The sequence below is a fragment of the Salmo trutta genome, chromosome 13 (genome assembly GCF_901001165.1).
Source record: "Salmo trutta chromosome 13, fSalTru1.1, whole genome shotgun sequence".
NCBI lineage: Eukaryota > Metazoa > Chordata > Actinopteri > Salmoniformes > Salmonidae > Salmo > Salmo trutta.
The window spans coordinates 63,008,275-63,034,386 of NC_042969.1; the positions used below are offsets into that span (position 1 = coordinate 63,008,275).

The 26,112-nt window shown below is 44.3% G+C and overlaps 3 protein-coding genes across 3 annotated transcripts; 1 reads left to right on the plus strand and 2 right to left on the minus strand.

The window, feature by feature from the left end:
• Positions 1-3,095, minus strand: LOC115206812 (uncharacterized). The gene is made up of 4 exons (XM_029774002.1): positions 3,026-3,095; positions 2,120-2,458; positions 248-1,654; positions 1-125 (listed from the first exon to the last, which is right to left on the minus strand). Exons 3-4 carry the CDS (start codon positions 1,281-1,283, stop codon positions 1-3), a joined length of 1,161 nt encoding a protein of 386 aa, XP_029629862.1. The 5' UTR covers positions 1,284-1,654; positions 2,120-2,458; positions 3,026-3,095.
• Positions 3,096-6,308: 3,213 nt separating this feature from the next.
• LOC115206266 (sterile alpha and TIR motif-containing protein 1) lies at positions 6,309-18,830 on the plus strand. The gene is made up of 10 exons (XM_029773029.1): positions 6,309-7,671; positions 8,936-9,323; positions 9,478-9,708; positions 13,348-13,560; positions 14,245-14,336; positions 14,470-14,663; positions 14,741-14,873; positions 15,044-15,233; positions 16,503-16,624; positions 16,872-18,830. Exons 1-10 carry the CDS (start codon positions 7,193-7,195, stop codon positions 17,047-17,049), a joined length of 2,220 nt encoding a protein of 739 aa, XP_029628889.1. The 5' UTR covers positions 6,309-7,192; the 3' UTR covers positions 17,050-18,830.
• A 9-nt stretch (positions 18,831-18,839) lies between these two features.
• Positions 18,840-24,883, minus strand: slc46a1 (solute carrier family 46 member 1). The gene is made up of 7 exons (XM_029773030.1): positions 24,230-24,883; positions 22,764-22,998; positions 22,372-22,528; positions 21,686-22,170; positions 21,115-21,198; positions 20,763-20,919; positions 18,840-20,662 (listed from the first exon to the last, which is right to left on the minus strand). Exons 1-7 carry the CDS (start codon positions 24,548-24,550, stop codon positions 20,605-20,607), a joined length of 1,497 nt encoding a protein of 498 aa, XP_029628890.1. The 5' UTR covers positions 24,551-24,883; the 3' UTR covers positions 18,840-20,604.
• Positions 24,884-26,112: the final 1,229 nt, after the last annotated feature.

A 26,112-nucleotide genomic window follows, 5' to 3' on the forward strand; every position in this document is an offset into this window, starting at 1 on the left:
CTATTTCTTCTCGGCCCCCAGGTGTTTTTCAGGACAGCTCAGACAGTACTTGCTGATGGACCTGGGGTAAGGAGGACTGGCTGGGTCAACTTTCTTGGTCTTCAGATCCACTCTGTAGTATTTATCTGGAAAACAAATACAGAGAATATATCTGGTGGATTTCAAGTTGTTCTGTCCCCTTAGGGTGTGTGTTTAATGGGAGGTTAAAAAGAAAAAAGCACAAGGACAATAAAGTATCTTTCCTTACCTCCCTTGAAGAAGTAGACGCTCTGCACTGGCTGGCCCTTGTTGACAAACTCCCAGTAGGCACCTCCCCTCAGCGTTGTATCTGGAGTCATAGTTGTATACATCTCTTCTCCTGTCCTGGTTATCCCTCCTTCTATCCCTGTCTCTGTCTTCGTCCCTGTCATCCGTCGGGCGCATGTCCCACCCTCCGCCAGCTTCCGACCGAGATCCATCCCCCTCTCAGCGAATCCTTTCCCCATATCCATCCCCCTCTCTGCGAATCCTTTCCCCATATCCATCCCCCTCTCAGCGAATCCTTTCCCCATATCCATCCCCCTCTCTGCGAATCCTTTCCCCATATCCATCCCCCTCTCTGCGAATCCTTTCCCCATATCCATCCCCCTCTCTGCAAATCCTTTCCCCATATCCATCCCCCTCTCAGCGAATCCTTTCCCCATATCCATCCCTCTCTCAGCGAATCCTTTCCCCACAGCCATCCCCCTCTCAGCGAATCCTTTCCCCATATTCATCCCCCTCTCAGCGAATCCTTTCCCCATATCCATCCCCCTCTCAGCGAATCCTTTCCCCATATCCATCCCCCTCTCAGCGAATCCTTTCCCCATATCCATCCCTCTCTCAGCGAATCCTTTCCCCACAGCCATCCCCCTCTCAGCGAATCCTTTCCCCACAGCCATCCCCCTCTCAGCGAATCCTTTCCCCATATCCATCCCTCTCTCAGCGAATCCTTTCCCCATATCCATCCCCCTCTCAGCGAATCCTTTCCCCATATCCATCCCTCTCTCAGCGAATCCTTTCCCCACAGCCATCCCCCTCTCAGCGAATCCTTTCCCCATATTCATCCCCCTCTCAGCGAATCCTTTCCCCATATCCATCCCCCTCTCAGCGAATCCTTTCCCCATATCCATCCCCCTCTCAGCGAATCCTTTCCCCATATCCATCCCTCTCTCAGCGAATCCTTTCCCCACAGCCATCCCCCTCTCAGCGAATCCTTTCCCCATATCCATCCCCTTCTCTGCGAGCGCCTGCCCCATAGCCATTACCGTCCCAGCACCCCAGTAAGACTGGTGTCCATTTCTGCGTCGGACCCACTGCTGGTCCCACTGCTGTCCATTTTGTTGCCCTTGTTGTCCATATTGCTGTCCATTTTGTAGCCCTTGTTGTCCATATTGTTGTCCATTTTGCTGACCCTGTTGGCCATATTGTTGGCCATACTGCCCGCACTGTTGGTCCTATGGCTGGCGCCTCCCGTCATTGCGGTCCCGTAAAGGGGGTAAAGGTGGTGGGGGTAGGGGTGCGGCCAGTGGCCTGGGGGTTATGTAGAGTCTCCCTGTCAAGACAGCGTCCACTGGGGACTTGATGCCGATCCAGTCCTTGTTGATGAACCGATGCCCACCGTGGTGGTTGGGGACTGAGGGAGAGAGAATGACATGAGATATAGCATTAGATGGTGGGGGCTAGCTTTAAAACTCTTCTTGTTTGTTAAGCAGCCATTTTCTTAATGTAAACATTGTGCCATTAATGATTCCTTATATCGTCTTTCTTCACTTCTTCAATACGCATTGGATGAGAAGCTCCGCAGGTAAGAGATTTAGATCTTCTCAAATGCGTTTTGAGAATAAATAAAAATAGGAAGTGAGGACACAAGAAAAGATCATTGAGAAAGAGCTACAGTGAGGGAAAAAAGTATTTGATCCCCTGCTGATTTTGTACGTTTGCCCACTGACAAAGGAAACAGAGGTCACATTAGATGAAATACCCAATAAATTATAAGCCCATTTTTTATTTAACTAGGCAAATTCTTATTTACAATGACAGCCTACCGGTGAACAGTGGGGTAATTGCCTTGTTCAGGGGCAGAATGACAGATTTTTACCTTGTCAGCTCGGGGATTCGATCCAGCAACCTTTCAGTTATTGGCCCAATGCTCTAACCACTAGCCTACCTGCATATTATGTGAATATTGAACATATGCAACTCATTACCATGTTAATCAGTGGTGCATTATTCAATATGACCATTAGAGGTTGTTAAAAGTGAAATCTGTAACTTTTGTAACAATCAATATACAAACACACACACACTCTCTTCTTACTTTTCATACGACATGCGGTCTCGTAGTCTGAGCAGCAGCTCTTGTAGTACCGACACATGGTGTCACACTGGTAATTATTTTTGGAGTCGAAGCCATTCTCCCAGCGGTCCACGTATGACTCTGACACACAAGGACAGCACTTAGAAATGACCATGGAACAGCAAACATTTCTGGAATACTTCCACCAACTCCAATATACTGTTTCTAACTGAGTTTCCAAATCCTGTTCTCTTTCACCAGTAACAACTCAGTCAAACTTCAACCAAAATGTCACCACTACATTTTCAAATTGTAACGATCGTCTGGAAGAGGGGACCAAGATGCAGCGTGGTGAGTGTTCATATTGAATTTTAATAATACAAAACACTTGAACATAAGACACAAACAAACGCCAACAGTTCTGTCGGTGCAAACCACACAACAGAAACAACTACCCACAAAACCCCAAAGGAAAACAGGCTGCCTAAGTATGATTCCTAATCAGAGACAACGATAGACAGCTGCCTCTGATTAGGAACCCTACTCGGCCCAAAACAAAGAAATACAAAAACATAGAAAAAGGAACATAGAACGCCCACCCAATGTAACACCCTGGCCTAACCAAAATAAAGAACAAAAAACCCCTCTCTATGGCCAGGGCGTTACACAAATCAACCTAGATTATATATATTTTTATGGTATACTTACCCTCTGCAGCAAACTTAGTAGCTAGCCTGGATAGCAGGAGTATCAGCCCGAGCCTCATGCTGTCAGTCTCTCTGGGTCTCTCTGGGTGTGTGACTGAGAGGACCCAGGGGATAGAGAACCGTGCACTGCCAATCAATGACCAATGCAATGGCTACCAGTGTCATTCACCTCTACAGCATGTTTAGTTAAACCTTGTTTCAACCTTGTTTCAACCTTATTTTTGTTGAAAAAATCTGTAAATTAAGAGTTTAATTCAAAATGATATATATCAATTTAAAGAAATGTTGGTAAGTTAGCTTTTACCCTTTAATAAAGAACCTATGAAACAGATACAACCACAAAGACCAGGGAGGTTTTCCAATGCCTTGCAAAGAAGGGGACCTATTGGTAGATGGGTAAAAATGTAAAAAAGCAGACATTGATTATCCCTTTGAGCGTGGTGAAATGATTAATTACACTTTGGATTGTGTATCAATACACCCAGTCACTACAAAGATACAGGCATCCTTCCTAACTCAGTTGCCAGAGAGGAAGGAAACCGCTCAGGGATTTCACCATGAAGCCAATGTTCACTTTAAAACAGTTACAGAGTTAAATGCTGTGATAGGAGAAAACGGAGGATGGATCAACAACATTGTAGTTACTCCAGAATACTAACCTAACTAGGAAAAGAGAGAAGCCTGTACAGTATAAAAAATATTCTAAAACATACATCCTGTTTGCAACAAAGCATTAATACTGCAAAAAATGTGGTAAAGCAATTCACTTTTTATCCTGATTACAAAATATTATGTTTGGGGCAAATCCAATACAACCCTTTCCTGTTTCAGCATGACAATGCTCCTATGCACAAAGCGAGGTCCATACAGAAATGGTTTGTCGAGATCGGTGTGGAAGAACTTGACTGGCCTGCACAGGAGCCGTGACCTCAACCCCACTGTACACCTTTGGGATGAATTGGAACACGGACTGTGGGCCTGGTCTAATCGCCCATGCGAGGTCCATACAGAGACAAAGTAGAGTCGCAATTCAACGGCTCAAATACAAGACGTATGTGGCAGGGTCTTCAGTCAATAATGGATTACAAAAAGAAAACCAGCCCTGTCGCGGACATCGACGTCTTGTTCCCAGACAAATTAAACAACTTCTTTGCTCGCTTTGAGGACAGACAATACAGTGCCACTGACACGGCCCGCTACCAAAGCCTGTGGGCTCTCCTTCTTCGTGGCTAACGTGAGTAAAACATTTAAACGCGTTAACCCTTGCAAGGCTGCCGGCCCAGACGGCATCCCTAGTCGCGTCCTCAGAACATGCATAGACCAGCTGGCTGGTGTGTTTACGGACATATTCAATCAATCCCTATCCCAGTCTGCTGTCCCCACATGCTTCAAGAGGGCCACCATTGTTCCTGTTCCCAAGAAAGCTAAGGTAACTGAACTAAATGACTATCGCTCCATTGCACTCACTTCTGTCATCATGAAGTGCTTTGAGAGACTAGTCAAGGATCATATCACCTCCATCCTACCTGACACCCTAGACCCACTCCAATTTTCTTACCGCCCCAATAGGTCCACTGACAATGCAATCGCCATCACACTGCACACTGCCCTAATCCATCTGGACAAGAGGAATACGTATGTAAGAATGCTGTTCATTGACTACAGTTCAGCATTTTTCACCATAGTACCCTCCAAACTCGTCATTAAGCTCGAGACCCTGGGTCTCGACCCCACCCTGTGCAACTGGGTCCTGGACTTTCTGACAGGCCGCCCCCAGATGGTGAAGGTAGGAAACAACATCTCCACCCCTGTTCCCCATGACTGCGTGGCCATGCACGCTTCCAACTCAATCATCAAGTTTGCAGACGACACTACAGTGGTAGGCTTGATTACCAACAATGACGAGAAGCCTACAGGGAGGAGGTGAGGGCCCTCGGAGTGTGGTGTCAGGAAAATAACCTCTCACTCAATGTCAACAAAACAAAGGAGATGATCGTGGACTTCAGGAAACAGCAAAGGGAGCATCCCCACATCTGCTTCAACTGGACAGTAGTGGAGAAGGTGGAAAGTTTGAAGTTCCTCGGCGTACACATCACGGACAAACTGAAATGGTCCACCTACACAGACAGCGTGGTGAAGAAGGCGCAGCAGCGCCTCTTCAACCTCAGGAGGCTGAAGAAATTCTGCTTGTCACCAAAAACACTCACAAACTTTTACAGATGCACAATCGAGAGCATCCTGTCGGGCTGTATCACCACCTGGTACAGCAGCTGCTCCGCCCATAACCGGAAGGCTCTCCAGAGGGTAGTGAGGTCAGCACAACGCATCACCGGGGGAAAACTACCTGCCCTCCAGGACACCTACAGCACCCGATGTCACAGGAAGGCCAAAAAGATCATCAAGGACAACAACCACCCAAGCCACTGCCTGTTCACCCCGCTAGCATCCAGAAGGCGAGGTCAGTACATGTGCATCAAAGCTGGGACTGAGAGACTGAAAAACAGCTTATATCTCAAGGCCATCAGACTGTTAAACAGCCATCACTGACATAGAGAGGCTGCTGCCAACATACTGACTCAAATCTCTGGCCACTTTAATAAATGGACTTAATAATGGTATCACTAGTCACTTTAAATAACACCACTTTAATAATGTTTACATATCCTACATTACTCATCTCATAAGGTATATCCTGTATTCTATACCATCTACTGCATCTTGCCTATGCCGCACGGCCATCGCTCATCCATATATTTATATGTACATATTCTTATTCATCCCTTCACATTTGTGTATATATGATAGTTGTTGTGAATTTTTGTTGATTACTTGTTAGATTGTCGGAACTAGGAGCACAAGCATTTCGCTACACTCGCATTAACATCTGCTAACCATGTGTATGTGACCAATAAAATTTTATTTGATTTGACATCAGTGCCCTCACCTCACTAATGCTCTTGTGGCTGAATGGAAGCAAGTCCCCTCAGCAATGTTCCAACATCTAGTGGAAAGCCTTCCCAGAAGAGTGGAGGCTGTTATAGCAGCAAACGGGGACCAACTCCATATTAAAGCCCATGATTTTGGAATGAGATGTTCAACGAGTAGGTGTCCACCTACTTTTGGACATGTAGTGTAGCAATTGATGTGCACTGTTTTATCTTATTGTAGCTCCACAATAACCTATTTAGCACAGTTGATGTGTGTACCATCTTGTTGATTGATTATACTTCTACCTTTATCCACAAGGGGGCATAGTGGAGATGAGCACCATACTGGCGCTTTGTTGCTGAGCGGGCCTCGGTATGACTGTCCGTCTGTAAATATATCCTGAAGGTAATGGGCGGTGTTAGCTTTGAGGACGTTCGAGGATGCTGAGTCAAGGATGTCAAGGAGAGAGGCTATTTTAAGAATACGTAGCCTAAATAAGATATATTTGTTATGGATTAAAGGACAACAAGTCGTTTCAATATAGTCATGTGAATAGAGAGGAAAAAGGAAAACCGTGAGAGTCATTTTGATCGACAGTGCGTCTTTGTCTGGATTAAACCTCAATAATGCAAGCGAGAGACAGAAGACAACAGAGCTGTTTATATTTCTCCATCAAGCTGGTAAACGTAATTTGATATGTAATGGGCTTTTTGAGACAATTGTTTTCCCTGTCTAGGAGTTCTCTAAACATCCGCAGTGGTGATACATTATCTAATAGTGGACACAGTGAAAGCTTGATAATTTATTTGGCGTTGGGTTATTCTGAGTAGACATAATTTGATCCAACAAGGCCTTGTGTAAACGATAGGAGAAAACGGAGGACATCCGTGTTTAAATGCAAGCATAGTGTGACGGCTTGGTCATGATGATGCGAGATGAGTCTTTATTCACTTATTTTCAAAGATGACATCAGTGTGATGATGATGCAATTTAGTGAAAGCTGTCACTTTGATTTTATAGCTCAGCATCCAGTCCAGATGATGGGATTGTAATTTCACCTATTGTGGTTTGTTCATGTATCTAAACAACTTGAATGCAAGACAAACATTGTTTCCCATTCATTTATAACCAGGTTATTACGCACACGTTTATTTCTCCAGAGAAACTAGCCTGATAATTGATCTGTTATTGATCAGGGCCTTCAACAAGCCCTCTTGGCCCTGACAGAGATTGGCTGTTGATGCTCTTATCTCTAACCGTTTTCCTCTGGAGACTCTATCAATACCTCTCTATGTTCAGCTCCGAAAGACTCACGGTACCGGAATATGTCAGCCGGATTGGGAACCGGAGGTCGGGAAGCTCGAGCTCATTCTCGGAACCGAAAGCACCACCGGTCTCACCGGGTGTCCACGGTGCCGACGTCCAGGATGTTTTGGATACCTCGCTCCCGGCCCTGCGCTCCGCTATCAAGACACTGAAATCAGCCAAAGATACATCGGATCTAGACGAGACCCGCAGGGCCATCGCAGAGACGTTCCAGTTAGTGGAGGAGGCCTGGGTTCTGCCTACTGTGGGCCGGCAGGTCGCGGAGGAGATATGCAACAGGATACGACTGGACGGAGGACTGGAGCTGCTCCTGCAACTCCTCATGACACCTGCTGTGGAGATCACCTATGAGTCTGCCAAACTACTGGAGCAGATACTGGTCTCTGAGAACAGGTGTGTATTCACTACAGGCCCACATGCACTTTTTCAGTTGTACAACATATTACCATGGTCTTAACCTTTAGGGCCAGTTTCCAGGACCCAGATACAGATAAGTCTTAGTTGTTCTGGGGCGCCAGGCAGCCTAGTTGTTAGACCAGGCAACCTAGTGGTTAGAGCATTGGGCCAGTAACTGAAAGGTTGCTGGATTGAATCCCCGAGTTGACAAGGTAAAAATCTGTCGTTCTGCACCGGAACAAGGCAGTTAATCCACTGTTCCCCGGTAGGCCGTCATTGTAAATAAGAATTTGTTCTTAACTGACTTGCCTAGTTAAATAAAGGTTCAAAAAAACATTTAGAAACTCAGCCACTGGGTTGGGGAGGAACTGATTACGTGTAATTGTTGCGGTAATTACGGTAATTGTTGCGTTACCAGCCAAAATATTGTAATCAGATTACAGATACTTTTGAAAAACTAGACGATTACTTCGAGGATAAGTTTTACGTTCAGAAAGAATGTTTGCAAAAAAAATATTTGACACTTCTCTGTTTTCTCAATGACATTCAAATCATCATTGAAAAAAGGCGCAAATGTAAATTTGTTCCACCTGAGCGAGTCTGACCACAAGTCAGAGACCACTGTGATGACACACCAAATGTGTTTGATGGATCGCGGGGAAAGAGCAGGATTAGTCATTTGTAGGCTACAGTCAAAGCTATGTTTTTCCAAGTCGCACCGTTGGAGGTAAGGATGACAGCAGGTAAGGAGGTAAGGATGACAGCAGTGGTGTAGTCTAGGTGATACGGATATTACTTATTATTGATCAAAGCATGCCATTCCATGAACGCAGCATTTATTTTTCTACTCAAACCAATGAGCCCAATCAGTCCTCCATGACAACAAAATCATAAACAGAGTAGCGATGGCTAATAAGTCCTTAGTTTTGGTGCTCAGGTAAAACAATTTGGCTAATCTATACTTCCATATTTCCAAGTCCTATTCTTGAAAATCAAGGGGTATAACATTTATTGGAATGACTGGAATTCTGATATTTGGTTTTTAATGTAAGGATATAATTGAATCATAGTATATTAGTAGAAAGCGATGGGTTAGAAGAATCCTACATAACCAACCCATAAGTTACGCTACTGATTAGAATTTTGGACAGGTAACTAGTATCTGTAACCGATTACATTTTGAAATGAACCTACCCAACCCTGCCTAGTTATATACTAATCATTTTCTTTATCCTCTTCACCTCTCTCTCTTCTTATTCAGAGATTACGTGGCTCACATGGGTCTGGGGGTGATCCTGAACCTGACGAGGGAGACAGAGGACGCCCAGCTGGCCCGCAGCGTCTCAGGCATCCTGGAGCACATGTTCAAACACACCGAGGAGACGTCAGCCCAGCTCATCGCCAACGGCGCCCTGGATGCCCTGCTCTTCTGGTGCCGCGGTACCGACCCCACCGTCCTCCGCCACTGTGCTGTGGCACTCGCCAACTGCGCCATGTATGGCGGCCATCACTGCCAGCGGCTGATGATCGAGAAGCAGGCAGCCGAGTGGTTGTTTCCGTTGGCGTTCTCCAAAGAGGACGAGCTCATCCGCTTCCATGCGTGTTTAGCGGTGGCCGTGCTCGCCAATAACCGGGAGATTGAGCAGGAGGTGGGTCCTGTGTGGCTCAGTTAGTACAGCACGGAGCTTGTAACACCAGGGTGGTTGGTGTGATTCCTGCACTGGCAACCTATACGAAAATATGTATGCACACAACACTGTACATTTCTCTGGATTAAAGTGTCTGCTAAATGTATTATTATAGGTGGTGAAGTCAGGGACGTTGGAGCTGGTGGAGCCCTTTATTGCATCTCTGGACCCTGATGAGTTTGCCAGGAGCTTGCTGGACAGTGCGGACAGCATGCAGGGGAGGACGGCGGCAGACCTACAGCAGCTCCTGCCACTACTGGATGGTGCCAGACTGGAGGGGAAGTGTATCGCTGCCTTCTACCTGTGTGTCGAAACCAGCATCAAGTCACGCCAGCGCAACACCAAGGTCAGTATCAGGGAACAAAAGCACACCTGGTTCAACCTTGATAAGCAGTTGATTTGCTGAATCAGATGTGTTAGTGCTGGGCTGGAACAAAAGCCTGCACGCTCTCCCTGTGGTGACCACTACACCTTAGTGCAGAGTTTCCCAAACCTGGTCCTCGGGACCCCAAGAGGTGCACGTTTAGGTTTTTGTCCTAACACTACACAGCTGATTAAAATGATCAAAGCTTGATGATTAGTTGATTATTTGAATCAGCTGTGTAGTGCTAGGACAAAAAACTAAATGTGCACCCCTTGGTGTCCAGAGGACCAGGTTTGGAAACCCTGCTTTAGTGGGTAGTGGATACAGGGATTTCACCCAACAACCTTTTGGGGCCTAAAACCACTTCTGGTGCCCACTTACCTAACTATATATAAAATAAAATCAAATTGCATTTGTCACACGCTTTGTAAACAGCAGGTGTAGACTAACTATGAAATGCTTACTTCCCAACAATGAAGAGAGAAAAAAATATACAAATAATATCACAAGGAATAAATACACAATGAGTAACGATAACTTAGCTAAAAACTGTACATGGAATACCAGTACAGTCGATGTGCAGGGGTATAATGTAATTGAGATAGATATGTACATATAGGTAGGTGTAAAGTGACTAGGCAACAGGATAGATAATAAACAGTAGCAGCAGCATATGTGATGAGTCAAAAGAGTTAGTCCAAAAGGGGTCAATGCAGATTGTCCGGTTAGCTATTTGGTTAACTATTTAGTAGTCTTATGGCTTGGGGGTAGAAGCTGTTCAGGGTCCTGTTGGTTCTAGACTTGGTGTATCGGTACCGCTTGCCGTGCGGTAGCAGACAACAGTCTCTGACTTGGGTGGCTGGAGTCTTTGACAAGTCCACTATGGCCCCGATGATGTGGATGGAGGCGTGCTCGACCCTCCATTTCCTGTAGTCCACGATCAGCTCCTTTGTCTTGCTGACATTGAGGGAGAGGTTGTTGTCCTGGCACCACACTGCCAGGTCTGTGACATCCTCTCTATAGGTGGTCTCATTGTTGTCGGTGATCAGGCTTACCACCACTGTTGTGTCGTCAGCAAACTTAATGATGGTGTTGGAGTCGTGCACAGCCACGAAGTCGTGGGTGAACAGGGTGTACAGGAGGAGACTTAAGCATGCACCCCAGATGGGACCGTGTTGAGGGTCAGCATGGTGGATGTGTTGTTGTCTACCCTCACCACCTGGGGGCGGCCCATCAGGAAGTCCAGGATCTAGTTGCAGAGGGAGGTGTTCAGTCCCAGGGTCCTGAGCTTAGTGATAAGCTTACAGGGCACTATAGTGTTGAACGCTGAGCTGTAGTCAATGAACAGCATTCTCACATACAGTTGAAGTCGGAAGTTTACATACACCTTAGCCAAATACATTTAAACTCAGTTTTTCACAATTCCTGACATTTAATCCTAGTACAAATTCCCTGTTTTAGGTCAGTTAGGATCACCACTTTATTTTAAGAATGTGAAATGTCAGAATAATAGTAGAGAGAATGATTTATTTCAGCTTTTATTTCTTTCATCACATTCCCAGTGGGTCAGAAGTTTACATACACTCAATTAGTATTTAGTAGCAATGCCTTTAAATTGTTTAACTTGGGTCAAACATTTCGGGTAGCCTTCCACATGCTTCCCACAATAAGTTTTGTGAATTTTGGCCCATTCCTCCTGACAGAGCTGGTGTAACTGAGTCAGGTTTGTAGGCCTCCTTGCTCGCACACAATTTTTCAGTTCTGCCCACAAATGTTCTATGGGATTGAGGTCAGGGCTTTGTGATGACCACTCCAATACCTTAACTTTGTGTCAATCACAAAGTAGATGTCCTAACCGTCTTGGCAAAACTATAGTTTGTATGGCAGACCAGGGGGTTTGGTCAAGACGTTTACCCATATCAGACACGGACAGAAAAGGATTAGCTCAGTTTCAAGGGTGTTTATTTAAATAATAGATAAAAAAGAAAAGGATATGTCTCCCCTACGAGACCCTCTCCGGGATGCCATCTTCTGGGATTCCGGGTCTGGATGTTCCCTGTCGGGCACAAAACTGAACTCCCTCTTGTTACCTCTGCAACCGTTAACAATAATACAGGAGTCCTATCTTCCCCCATTCCTCCACTGTGTGCTGCCCTTCTGGCAGCTTTATGGGCCTTGCACAGTTGGTGAGCAATCCGCCCTTGATTACTGACCAGCTCCCAATCAGCCCCAATTAGTCCTGGCTGGAGAGCCCGTCGAGACCTGGCATGTCCAGCAGATGGCGCCATCGCCTCGTGATGTATACCCATCTGTTACCAGGCCTCGACGAGTCTCCCCCTGGTGGCTGACCTGCTGTACGCCACATTTGTTAACAAGAAATTTGTGGAGTGGTTGAAAAACAAGTTTTAATGACTACAACCTAAGTGTATGTAAACTTCCGACTTCAACTGTAGGTGTTCTTCTTGTCCAGGTGGGGGAGAGCAGTGTCATCTGTGGTTCTATTGAGGCGGTATGCAATTTGGAGTGGGTCCAGAGTGTCTGGGATGTTGGTGTTGATGTGAACCATGACCAGCCTTTCAAAGCATTTCATGGCTAATGATGTGAGTGCTATGGGCAATAGATATTTAGACAGGTTACCTGGGCGTTCTTGGGCAAAGGGACTATGGTGATCTGCTTGAAACATGTAGGTATTACAGACTGGGTCAGGGAGAGGTTGAAAATGTCAGTGAAGACACCCGCCAGCTGGTAAGCACATGATCTTAGTACGTGTCCTGGTATCCATCTGGTCCCGCGGCCTTGTGAATGTTAACCTGTTTAAAGGTCTTACATTGGCTACGGAGAGCGAGAACACACAATCGTTTGGAACTGCTGGCGCTCTCATGCATGGTTTAGTGTTACTTGCCTCGAAACAAGCATAGAAGGCATTTAGCTTGTCTGGTAGGCTTGCGTCACTGAGCAGCTTGCTGCTGGGTTTCCCTTTGTAATCCGTAATAGTTTGCAAGCCCTGCCACATCCGACGAGCGTTCAAGCTGGATGTTTGATGGCTCATTGAAGGTCGTAGCGGGATTTCTTATAAACATCCGGATTAGTATCCTGCTCCTTGAAAGCAGTAACTCCAACCTATAGCTCAGTGCGGATGTTGCCTGTAATCCATGGCTTTTGGTTGGGATATGTTCAGTACGTGTGGTCACTGTGTGGACGACATCGTCGATGCACTTATTAATGAAGCCAGTGACTGATGTGGTAAACTCCTCAATGTTATTGGATGAATCCTGGAACATATTCCAGTCTGTGCTAGCGAAACAGTCCGTTAGCATGCATTTGATCTGACCACTTCTGTATTGAGTGCGTCACTGTTACTTCCTGTTTTGAGTTTTTGCTTGTAAGCAGGAATCAGGAGGATAGAGTTATGGTCAGATTTGCCAAAGGGAGGGCGAGGGAGAGCCTTGTATGCGTTTCTGTGTGTGGAGTAAATGTGATCAAGTTTTGTTGCATCTAGTTGCACAGGTGACATACCGGTAAAAATGAGGTAAAAGGGATTTAAATGTTCCTTAATTAAAATCTCCAGCCCTACAATATCAATGGACATACAATTGAATGTGTGTACATTCTTCCTCCCAGATCTTCCAGGAGATAGGTGCGGTGCAGAGCCTGAAAAGGATTGTCATGTACTCCAGCAACGGGACAGCCTGTGCCCTGGCCAAGCGGGCACTTGGGATGATGAGGGAGGAGGTGCCGCGACGTATCCTCTCCTCCGTGCCCAACTGGAAGGGCGGTGAGGTGCAGAGATGGCTCCAAGTGATTGGATTCAGCTCTTACACTGAGCGCTTCCAGGTGTGTGTTTCTGTGTCTCAGTGTGTGTGTGTGAGAGAGAAAGATAGATAGAGATAGCGATAGCAAAAGACAAGGTTTGAACAGTAAACAATGAGAATGCTCTTCTATAGTCCTTGTAAAGATGGTGACAAAATAAGGTCAATGTTTGGTTTCATATCCATTAGATATGGATACCTACAAGTAACTACCAAAATAACAGAAATACTTGAGTAAATGAAGGATACTAAGTACATTGAAAGCAGGTGCGTTCAAGCAGATGTGGTTCCTGAGTTAATAAAGCAATTAACATGTCAACCATGGCTATGCCCCCATACGATAACAATGCCCCCATCCATAGGGCACGAGTGGTCACTGAATGGTTTGATGAGCATGAAAACAATGTAAACCATATGCCGTGGCCCTCTTAGTCACCAGATCTCAACCCAATTAAACACTTATGGGAGATTCTGGAGACATCGTTTTCTACCACCATCAGCAAAGCATCCCTCCAATAGAGTTCCAGACACTTGTAGAATCTATGCCAAGTCGCATTAAAGCTGTTCTGGCTCGTCGTGGCCCAACGCCCTATTAAGACACTTTATGTTGGTGTTTCCTGTGTTTTGGCAGTTACCTGTATTTCTCCTTAGCCTCTTACTCACTAAATTAACTCAGTTTTTCTCTCTACTCTCTCTGCCCATCCTTCAGGAGCTGCAGGTGGATGGTGACCTACTGCTGAACATCACAGAGCAGGAGCTGAGCACTGACCTGGGCATGACCGCAGGACTCACTCGCAAGAGGTTAGTTCAGTCATCTGTCAAGTTTATATCAAGCTTATAAAACATCTGTTACACCAGTCAACATCAGTGAAATTTAGCATTGAAATAAAATCCCCACCTCACCCTGCCAACTCCATTTTGATTTGTCTTCTAGGTTCCTCCGTGACCTGCGTGTGCTGAAGACCTACGCCAACTACTCGACCTGTGACCCCAACAACATGGCTGACTGGCTGGGCGAGGTGAACCCACGCTTCCGCCAGTACACCTACGGCCTGGTGCAGTCTGGCGTGGACCGCAAGAACGTCCTCCACCTCACCGACAAGCAGCTCCAGTCAGACTGTTACATAGGTGGGTTGTGAGCCAAAAGCCACATGTACTTTCCCTGCAAGACAATGGAGAATAAAGTATTCCTTTTCTCCTTCTAGAGAACGGCATCCATCGCGCCAAGATCCTGGCAGCCACCCGTAGGCCGATTAAGCCGTGTCTGACCGATGCCAAGCCCCCTGGACCGGATGTGTTTATTAGCTACCGCAGGACTACCGGTTCCCAGCTTGCAAGGTCTGCAGAGAGGGAGAGGAAGAGGGAGAGTCATGGATAGGGCGAGGAATAATAGTCAGGAGAGAGGGAAAGCTAGGGAGCTTTGGAACAATATTATCAGGTTTGTCAGGATTATCTGGAGGCTAAGATCTATAGATCGTCAATTGTTACTTCCCCCCCCCCCCCCCCAGTCTGTTGAAGGTCCACCTGCAGGTCAGAGGTTTCAGTGTGTTCATTGACGTGGAGAAGCTGGAAGCAGGGAAGTTTGAGGACAAGCTGATCCAGAGCGTCCAGCGGGCACGGAACTTCATCCTGGTGCTGTCTGCCAACGCCCTCGACAAGTGCATGGGTGACACTGGCATGAAGGACTGGGTACACAAGGTCAGACATAGACAGATCTATACATAGATAGGTTCTGCATACAGTACAATATACACTGAGTATACAAAACATTACTTTTTCCATTACAGACTGACCAGGTGAATCCAGGTGAACACTATGATCCTTTATTGATGTCACTTGTTAAATCCACTTCAATCAGTGTAGATGAAGAGGAGGAGACAGGTTAAAGAAGGATTTTTAAGCCTCGAGACATGGATTGTGTATGTGTGCCATTCAGAGGGTGAATGGGCAAGACAAAATGTTTAAGTGCTTTTGAATGGGGTATGCAAGGCGCACCGGTTTGTGTCAAGAACTGCAACACTGCTGGGGTTTTCACTATCAACAGTTTCCTGTGTGTATCAAGAATGGTCCCCTACCCAAAGGACATCCAGCCAACTTGACACAACTGTGGGAATTATTGGAGTCAACATGGGGCAGCATCCCTGTGGAACGTTTTCAACACCCTGTAGAGTCCATGCCTCGACGGACATCAACAAGGGATCATAGCTTTCACGTGGATTCACCTGGTCAGTCTGTCATGGAACGAGCAGGTGTTCATAATGTTTTGTTCATTCAGTGTAGATCCAATAGTATCACCTGAACTTAGGGTATGGCAACGTTGAAGCTCCAAGGAATTTATATAAAGTTGAAGCTCATGTACTCCATTGCTACACAATTTAAAAACGCTAAAAACAAACTGCAAAAACAAGCAAAATTGACTGGACATTATCACCTTGCTGCTGTAGCTTCATTCACCTTAGTCCATAAAGGACTTAACATTCTACAAACACGCCATACAGCAATTATCTGCTACTTTACCCACTAGCTCAGCACCAGTATTAAAAACTCAAGTTTAGTTTTATGTCAAGTCAAACCGTAATTACCTAGCCATCTACGACCATCTTCCACCTCTGCACTATTTTGAAAGAAAAGTTGCACTTTTCACTGCAGCTGCATCGATGTGCTCTCTCAAAGGCATCCAGCCGGATAAACACCCTTCTTGCACGCTCAAAGGCGTTTGCATGGTCCTAAAGCCAGCCCGCTAATTATGCATTTGCCTTGGAATGATTTTATTTTAAATTGTTGGTGTTAAGCTAGGGTCTGGCGACTGCCATACTCTGCCATACCCTATTGACGCCCCTGCCCTGCATACAGAACAATGTTACAGTTGAGAGATTATTTTCCCTATATACCCCGGCCCTTACATGTCTAGACTGCGTAGACACTGTGTCTGTCTGTGATTTAACGTACCTCTCGTAAATCCTGCAGGAGATAGTCACAGCTCTCGCTGGGAAGAAGAACATCGTCCCTGTCACTGATAACTTCATGTGGCCTGACCCAAACTCTCTGCCTGAGGACATGAAAACCATCCTCAACTTCAACGGCATCAAGTGAGTCAGACAGAGACGGCAGACTGTTTGAGAGAGATGAGCAGTTTGAACACTTATCCAAAGTGCACTTCGCTGGAGTTTCTTACATTTTCTTTCCCCCTGTCTCTGTCTCCTTCTCTTTCTCTTTCCTTCTCTCTATCTTTCTCTATCACTCAACCTCTCTCTTTATCTCTCCCTCTTTCTCCCTTTCTCTTTCCCTTTCTCCCTCTTTCTCTCCCTCCCTCCCTCCCTTTCTCTCTCGATACAGGTGGTCCCATGAGTACCAAGAGGCCACCATTGAGAAGATCCTGCGTTTTCTCAAAGGCAACCCCAGCCAAGACCAGACAGACTGTCCCAAGACAGACTGCCCTAAGGGGCCGCAAGGGCCACAGAAGAAACAAAGGCCCTTGAATGGAGCTCTGGTCTGTGATGATGTAAAATTGTGACCATTAGTGATCAGTAATCAATAATGTCGAACAGAGCATGCTCTGCGCTCTGGTTGGTCAGCTCTACCCGTGTGCATGTGAAGACACGTTTAATAGTCTGTATTTAAATCATGTGTTTTTCAGCACTTGTAAATACCATGTAGTGCTCTCCAAAACTGCAGTACCAATGTCATAAGCTGTTATTAGCAGGGTCAGGTATATTGTTTGTCTCTCAGGAAATAACCAGTGTGAAAAGTCAGCCGTTGATGGCATCATGCATTACACGTAATACAAATGTGGAGTATCTCTGTTTCCTCTCCATAGCACTGCTCTCTCATTGTTATAAATACGCCCATACTTTCAAAGAAAAGACAGCATTCTGGTTTATAGTAGCCTGAGTACCAGCCTGTTTGTGCTATCATTCCAACTCCTTGACATGTTAGGCTTGGAGTTGGAAAGAGTACAAACAGATCTGGGACCAGGCTTTTAGTAATGTTCCAGTGTAAAGTACATAGTGTATTTGAAATACTGTTTCTTTTTTTTCTTCTCATGGTGCTTAAATGGAATCCTGCAAGCTCATTGGTGGTCGACTATTGCATTGATTTGATGTGTCTTTACGATTGTGTAACCTGGGTGCTGGCAAACCGCCTAATCCCACAGAGATGACCTCTGACCGATACAGATCGAGTCTGGTCCTAGATCTGTTTATGTGCTGTTTTGCCAACTCCTATGGTCATTGTCGTGACAAGGACCATACGAGATGTCAAAAAAACGCAAACAGATCTGTGACCAGGATAGAAGAGGTCTACCGTAACTATACTCATTATACACTTACACTCATCTGCCCAGCGACAATCAGGGGTTCACAAAGAACTCTCTCTCTCAACCAAACTTAAGGCAATGAAAAATACCATTATCAATGTATCTTGCTCATGTGAAAACGGATAGACACTCTCTCTCACTGTTCACAAAGATACAATCAGTTGACAAAAACAATATCTACACTACCAGCTAAGGCTGAAGCTACTCTATGAAAACACTTCCATCACCTGCCTGTCAGAAAGTCTTGTAGTATACAGTCACAACATGCTGCGTTACTTTGTTCGGCTAAACTGATGTAACTACAATGCTGATTTGTGGTTTGATTCCTTCCTCACGCCAAAAGAGATTCTGTAATTGATATGGCTGCTTGACAGTCAGCCTTAGTTCACCAGCTTGTATCTATTGGATAGAAGCAGTTCAGTAGATAAAGGATATCACATTGAGGGCAGAGCTAAATACTGTATACATGGCTCACATTGAGGATCCTTTTTAGACCAGCATGCACCACCCCTGTCTAAATCATTTGAAGTCTACTATTATCTGTGACATGATCAGAAAAACATCTAACAAAACAATCATGCAGTTTCTGATGATCAGTTTAGATATTACTAACCAAGTGTTGCAAAATGAGCACAGAAGTGATCAAATCACCAGGTTATTGTATTTATAATTCAATGAAGTGGAATGCTAACACTTTACTTTAAACATGGAATTATTAGGTTATTAGTGACGTGTTTGTTTTGTAGATTCCTATCTGTTAGTGATGTACAGTAGATACTTATGTACCCACACAGTACTAAATGGTGTGGAGGAAAGGAAAACTAAAAATGTCACCTCAGTCCCAAGCTACAGTATTTGCTCTCAGCACTGCTAGCTATATCTTGACACTGTTTTGATGGCTCTTCTGGGCTATTTCCCCTGTTGCCTTAATATATGTGTTGCTCTTAATACAGGTATGTTGATTAAATACTGTATACATAGACATGTTCTTGTTTACTTTCTTTATTCAAGATTTAGGCATTGTTGTCATTTTACAATATATTAGTGCAATAAAAACAACTAACCCCAGGATACAGTAAATCTGTGAATCTTTCTGTGCATTACAATATAGTGCAACACTACTTGAAATGGATTCTTATGAAGCGTTATATTGCCTTATTATTATTATTATTATTATTAACATATTCATAGCAGCTAATAGATTCAATGGTATTATGAAATGGTAAATCAGTAAGGCATGAGGCAGAAGGCCCCTAGTTGTGAAACACTCATCATATACCATGCCCTTTTGTGGCTTGCTTTATTGTAGAGATTCATATGTCCCACTTTTGCATCTACAAGGTGCTATAAATGTTTTATAAGGCAATAACATTTCATAAGAAGCCAGTTAAGTGTTATCAAATATATAATTGACTTTCCACATCAGCATCTACAAGGTGCTATAAATGTTTTATAAGGCAATATCATTTCATTTCAAGAAGCCACTTAACTTTAAGTGTGAAATATATATCATTGGTATGATTCAATTATTCATTCGTTCCATTTTCTAAAGATGATAAATATCATTCAGTATTTAAAAATCAGTAATACTGTACGGTGCAGACAATAAAATCAAATCACAATACTGAGCAGAAACTCTTATCCAAAGCAACTTCCAGTCAGTGCATTGAACACATTGGTTACATGATTTCAGAAGACAGAAAGCCAGTAGGCTATCGCAGGCCTTCCTCCCTAACAGCAAATCAAAATATATCATCCCAAATACTGAGTGACAGTAATGCTTCAACTCTCCCCTGGCCCCAACCCCTCAGTTTCTGTTGCATCCTTTTAAATGTGTTATAAGAGATCTGGTTGCCCCCTGTGCTACTGAGGGTTGAACCCAGGACAGTGTGTGTGGTGTGTGTGAGCTAGCTGTGGCCTTGTGCTGGGGGGTTATCATGTGTTGCTATGTGAGAACACTTTAGGGAGCAGGGAGTTTAGACTAGGCCATCTAATGACACACACACACACACACACACACTCCTATCTATTATATAGTATGGAGGGGTGACAGGGTTGCTGTGTTAGGGCACTTAAGGGGTTAGACTGGGCTATCTGTTGAATGGAGGGATGACAGTAAACTGTAAGCAGTGTAACTCAGTACTCCCTGACTGCTGTTAGAAGCGGATGGGTCTCGTTTTGTTCAGAGATACTAATGGTTGAGTCTGGACAAGTTGGGCTAAAGTCGATCTACCTGCTGCTCGCATGCTATGGTGACATTGAGATGCACTGTTATTGAATTTCATATTTTCTGAGTCATGTATTTTCTGCCTGCCCTTAGATAGTTTGATATAGTACTGTGGGTATTATTTGACCACAATTGTATGTCAGCTCACATTAGGTTTTCAGTTTAAAATACAACAGGGAACTCAGACCTCTTTCTCTTCTAGTCTCACATGACGTAGTGCACAGTGATGTCTGACAATGGGTCAGTTGGCTGGTGGTTCCAGCTTTTTGGTCTTTTGGTGTTGAAGCCACGGAATCCAAACTCTGTGTGTTCTAATGACAGTCAGCTACCTCTCCAGCACACTGGTAAAAAGGTGTATGTAGGGCAGCACAGGCTGTGGCCTTCCAGACGCTCAAGCTGTGATGTGAGGAAGTTTATCTACTAACTGTCTCTGTCTGTCTGTCTGTCTGTCTGTCTGTCTGTCTGTCTGTCTGTCTGTCTGTCTGTCTGTCTGTCTGTCTGTCTGTCTGTCTGTCTGTCTGTCAGTGTCAGGATGTTGCAGAGTCCTCTCTTCTGTCTGTTCTCTGATCCCGACACTCAACTATCCTAAACACACAACAACATGCATGAATCACAAGGTATTTATGGCCTTAGTGTTTTAAATGAGGACATCTGAAATTGGAATTTCAGGTAAGGAAGGACTTACCCAATGATCCCTGTAGGGATGAGGAGGAGGGCGGCTCCAAACAGGAATGGGAATCCCTTCATGATGTGCAGGGTGGCTGGGTAGAGAGTGTTAAAGAGGCTGCTGGCCACCAGGGAACACAGCCCCTCCACACAGGCCACCGACGCAAACAACGCACCTGAAACACACACAGGACAGGAAATTGCACGTAGCACTTAAAGCATATTCTTATGAAGTGTTATGCTACCTTATGAACATTTACAGCACCTTATAGATGTAGTCATAGAGCACTATGAAACTGTATACATGAGAGGCCGTGACATATTGTGAATATATCCCAGCTAAGGGCCTTCTTTTGAAAGCGCTCTCTCACCTTGTTCTTCAGGCCCCACCAGTTTGGACAGCTTGGCCCTGAGGACTGGAGTGGCTGCCATGTAGAGGAAGCACAGCCCATAGCCTGTTAGAGAAGGGGAGTAGACACATTTACCTGTTAAAGGTACACTATGGAAGTTTACTTGGGGAATGGACACACAACAGTGATGATGGGGATGTTCCATGTATAATCTATCACCATCACAAGAAGGCAGTGAATAAGCAGTGAGTTTTGCGACCTCTACCCAGCTGTGTGATCTCTGTGGAAGAAACCAGACAGGAGGAGAGAGAAAACAGAAGTCCTCCAGGGCAGGCTTATTGATCTAGTACTCTGGGAGACAGGTGTCTTACTGTGTGCTACTAGAGCGTTTCTCCCTGTGCACTGTTTTCCAGACATCATCGGGTAATACTGCTGACTTATACTGTTGCTAGCTGAGCCAAGAGCACATGTTCACTAAGACTAATAATAAACTGTGAAAAAGGTCAACACATCTAGTAAACTCTAAACTGATTGTAATCTGGTTGTAATGATGTCATTTTAACTCGTTTTGTTTTCTGGGATAGCCTCTCACCTGTGAACATGAGTTCAGTAGTGTTGGCCAGTGAGATGACCACCAGGCCAGTCATGTTTGAGGCCAGTCCCACCAGAGACACCCAGGAGTCCTCTAGGCATCGCTGCAAGGTCCTCAACCCCAGAAGGCTGCTGAGGTAGGCCAGGTTCTGGGCTGCAGAGCCCCAGCCGATCAGCCCTGGGCCCCAGCACAGCGGAGAGCTCAGCTCATACAGAACATACAGCTCGCGGCTGCCAAAGTGGACCATCACCACCAGGAAGAAGCAGAAGATGTACAGCCACAGTTTGTACCTCCTCCATTTTGTGTAACTGCCGACCTCGGTGGGGTCGCCTAGTGCAGAGTAGAGGCGGTAGACGGCGCGGTGGTGACGGGTGGTAAAGAGTTTGGCACCGGGGTCAGGGGTGACGGACTCGGGTACAAACAGGTAGGCATAGAGGGCAGCAGCCAGATTAGTGACCAGCACCAGCCAGAATGGGTTAATGTACCTGGGGAGGAAAAGAAAGGGTGGGGAATTTGGTTATTTCAGTATGGATCAAGTCCCCATGAGAGGTATAAGTGTTATCCAGTTAAGAAGCTTACAAACATACTGTAATCAAAAAATGAATTGAAGAAGAATATGAGAGTGATATGTTTTTCATCCACAGATAGCTAGCTACCTTGGGCCATCTTAACATGATATAACCTACCCTTGTGCCCGCCGCCACTGCCCCCCTATGATACTGGCCAGCATGCCAGCCAGTCCCAGACAGGCCTCCAGCACTGCCACCCTGAAGGTCCGGGAGCCCCTGTCGCTAGTGTCAGCCACATAGGCAAAGCAGCCTGCCAGGATGGTGTTGAAGTCGCCTGAGAGTAAGGATGAGTTAGCTGACTAATCAATAAGTCGGTCAAGGATGCCCACATTGATCAAAAAACGTGTTTAAAAAAAGCGGATTAATTGGTTAATTGGCCCTAGCAACTAATTGATTCTGAAAAACTTGAGTTGGACATGATGTGTTATCTGGTTGTATCTTAGTAAAGATCTTCCTGAAGCTAACACAATGGTGTCCCATCTTCTTATCAATACAGGACATATCCCTACCTGAGAGGCCTGAGAGCAGCCTGCCCAGGAGGAACCAGGCCACGGGCAGCTTGAGGTACATTACCAGCAGGTAGACCCCAGCCTGCAGGGCCAGACCCAGGCTGGGCAGGATGAGCACGGGGCGCCGGCCCCCCTGGTCACTCCAGGAGCCAAGCAGAGTCACCACAAACAGCCCCACTGCAAATCCTCCCAAGTTGATGTACAGGTTCCAGTGGGCTGTCAGGGTCTCTACCTCCTGATGAATGATGAGAGGATATGGTTTGAGTTATGATGAAAGCAAACAGTTGACTGTCATGGTCAGTTATCTGCATGCCAACCTAAAACTACAGTACCTGGTGTCCCTAGAGGAGTTCAAAGGACAAATAGATGAACTGGTAGTTGGGACATGTAGTTGTTTCTAGTTGTCACCTGATGTCAATAGTTGGCGTTGCAGTATGTAAGGAAGGATTCTGTCTTACATTAAGTATTTTGATACTTATTTTATTGGCCATCATTTCATGTATTGCACTCTATTTTTTTTAAACTTGTGTCATGTACATGTCCTTTACTGACGTACTGCTTTTAAAATTGATGTGTATCAAATCAAATCAAATTGTATTTGTCACATGCGCCGAATACAACAGGTGTAGACCTTACAGTGAAACGCTTACTTACAAGCCCCTAACCAACAATGCAGTTCAAGAAATAGATATTTACTAAATAAAATATTTACTAAATAAACTAAAGTTAAAAAAAATCAAATCAATCAAAAAGTAACACAAGAAATGTTGATAATTTGCCATAACTGTCATGTTTGCGCATATCTCTCCTAGGTACAAATCTTATGGCAGTCATTTTACTTAAGGCCCTTGGAAATGACCTGCATATCTGCAGTTATAAAAAGAAAATCTAATGCAATATATCGATACACAAATCAAATCGTGTTTGTTTGTCGATTGGTGATTTACATTTGTGGATTGGTGATATACATTTGTGGATTGGTGATATACATTTGTGGATTGGTGATATACATTTGTGGATTGGTGATATACATTTGTGGATTGGTGATATACATTTGTGGATTGGTGATATACATTTGTGGATTGGTGATATACATTTGTGGATTGGTGATATACATTTGTGGATTGGAGCTTAATTGTACAGATCATGATACATGAATATAAAATGCATGCTGTGAGTTCACAATACATTTGGCATGATATTGATCCCATACAGGTCTCTTAAAAATATATATTTTATCTCAGCTAGACTAACTTGGTTGAATAAAGGTTAACATTTATCATAATGATCATTAAGATGTTAAACGTGAAGTTAGATTATTATTTGATGTTATTCAACCAATTAAGCAATTATTTAATCATCATTCAATACCTTTATTTGCTAAACCAGCCGTGTTAGTGCTAGGCTGGAATAAAAGCGTGCACACCAGAACAGGAGTGATAGAGGATTGTCTATGTTTCCCCCACCTTTTGAAGTGGGTCTGGGGGCCCAGAAGTGTTGGCACATCCCCCTCCTTTTGTTCCGTTGTAACCTACGTCTTCACTGATGCGGTCCCATAGGTACTGCGTAGACAGCGGCCACTGAAGAGACAGTGAGAACATCGATAAGAACAACACGGGTTCAACAGAAACCGAAAGCGGGCAAGCGAACGGCGGCCGTCTATAGCAAATGTGTCCCTTATTCTCAACCTCCTCGTTATTACAAAATGTGTCATTTATCGGTATGTCGTCGTCTACAGACGATAGAGTATCTTCGGGAAGAATTGCTCTGGTGTCCGAATCTTCCATTGCCAGTTTGTAGGATACCAAAAAAAGATTCAAGACCCTAACTAAGAGTTTCGGTTCCTTTGTTATTATAGACTCGTCTTCGCAAGACTGAATAGTTTGCGGGCAAAATCTTCAAATAATTCACTTGTTCTGATCAGAAACAAAGACAAAACGTACTTAAACTGTAAGTAAAACCTCTAGAAGTTAATACAGTAGTCTTGTCCGCATAATGGTCTCGAGATTGCCCCATCTGGACAAAGCTTCGAACTGCACGTCGAGTTTCTGTTGCTCTCCCATTTCAGGATAATTCCACGGTGTCAGTTTAAAATGTACTGAATGTCAAACAAAAAACAATGATTGCAAAGTTAAACAAACCACACACCTCTATGCACAATGACTACTTTTAACAATTTTCTCAGAATATTTTACAAAAACACAGACTTTTTTTCTTTTTTTAACCTTTATTTAACTAGGCAAGTCATTAAGAACACATTCTTATTTACAATGACGGCCTAGGAACAGTGCAAGTGAGAGCCTATTGGCGCATTCTAGCACGTATTTGCATATTTCAGTTACACAGTTACTCTGTGAAGTGCGCGTATGCAGTAACACAATTCGCCTTTGCACTCCTTCTAAACAACGCATTTTTTGGAAACTTTGGCAAAGGGTAAAGTCTACAAACTTAGTCCACTCTTTTCGTAACATATTCTAGTTTTGGAAATAGAAAACTGTATTGAGATCAAATGTTTTATCGATGAGAACATTTGCAGAATGTCGGCCAAAATCCATCTCCCTCCATCTTCTCCCACTGCCGGCCACTGGGCTTTCTCTCACCACTATATTTGGTAGTGTGTGGAAATGCCAACCGGATGCTTCACATTTATACATCCGGTGAAATATCTGTCTCATCTGTGGCTCTGTCATTCTGTTACCAAACTTTGCATTTGCGATGTTCTTCAAGTAAATGTGTTTTTGTCAAAATGTCTGTGGGAATTGTTAAAAGTAGGCCTTGTCCTTGTCTATGGAGTTGTACGGTTTGTTAAACTTTGCAATAATTGGTGTTGGTTTTATATACATTTTAAAGTGAAAAATCTGAGGCTGCGTCACTGTTGCTTTGGAATTGCCGAACATCAAATTGGCACAATGTCACCACATGCATTTGTTTTATTTCATTAAGTAATTATATAAAAAAATGGTCAAACATTTAGACATTTAATCTACAAATGATTACACATTCTGTACTCTTTATGTTATTAGATAGTTATTACACATGTAGCCTAATTCTAGACCTACATCATTGGATAAACTGACATTTATTCAAAAACGTTTCTTAAAAATAAATTTGTTTCTGTAAAATCAAAACAATTGATTTGATTAACTTAATTGATCAAAATACATATTGTCACGTCCTGACCAGCAGAGGGCGTTTTGCTTAGTCTTGGTCAGGATGTGGCAGGGGGTTTGTGTTTGTTAAATGTTGGGTTGATGATTGGGACTTCCAATTGAAGGCAGGTGTGTATAGTTGCCTTTGATTGGAAGTCCTATATAGGTGTGTGTGTTTGTCTTTGGGGTTGTGGGGAATT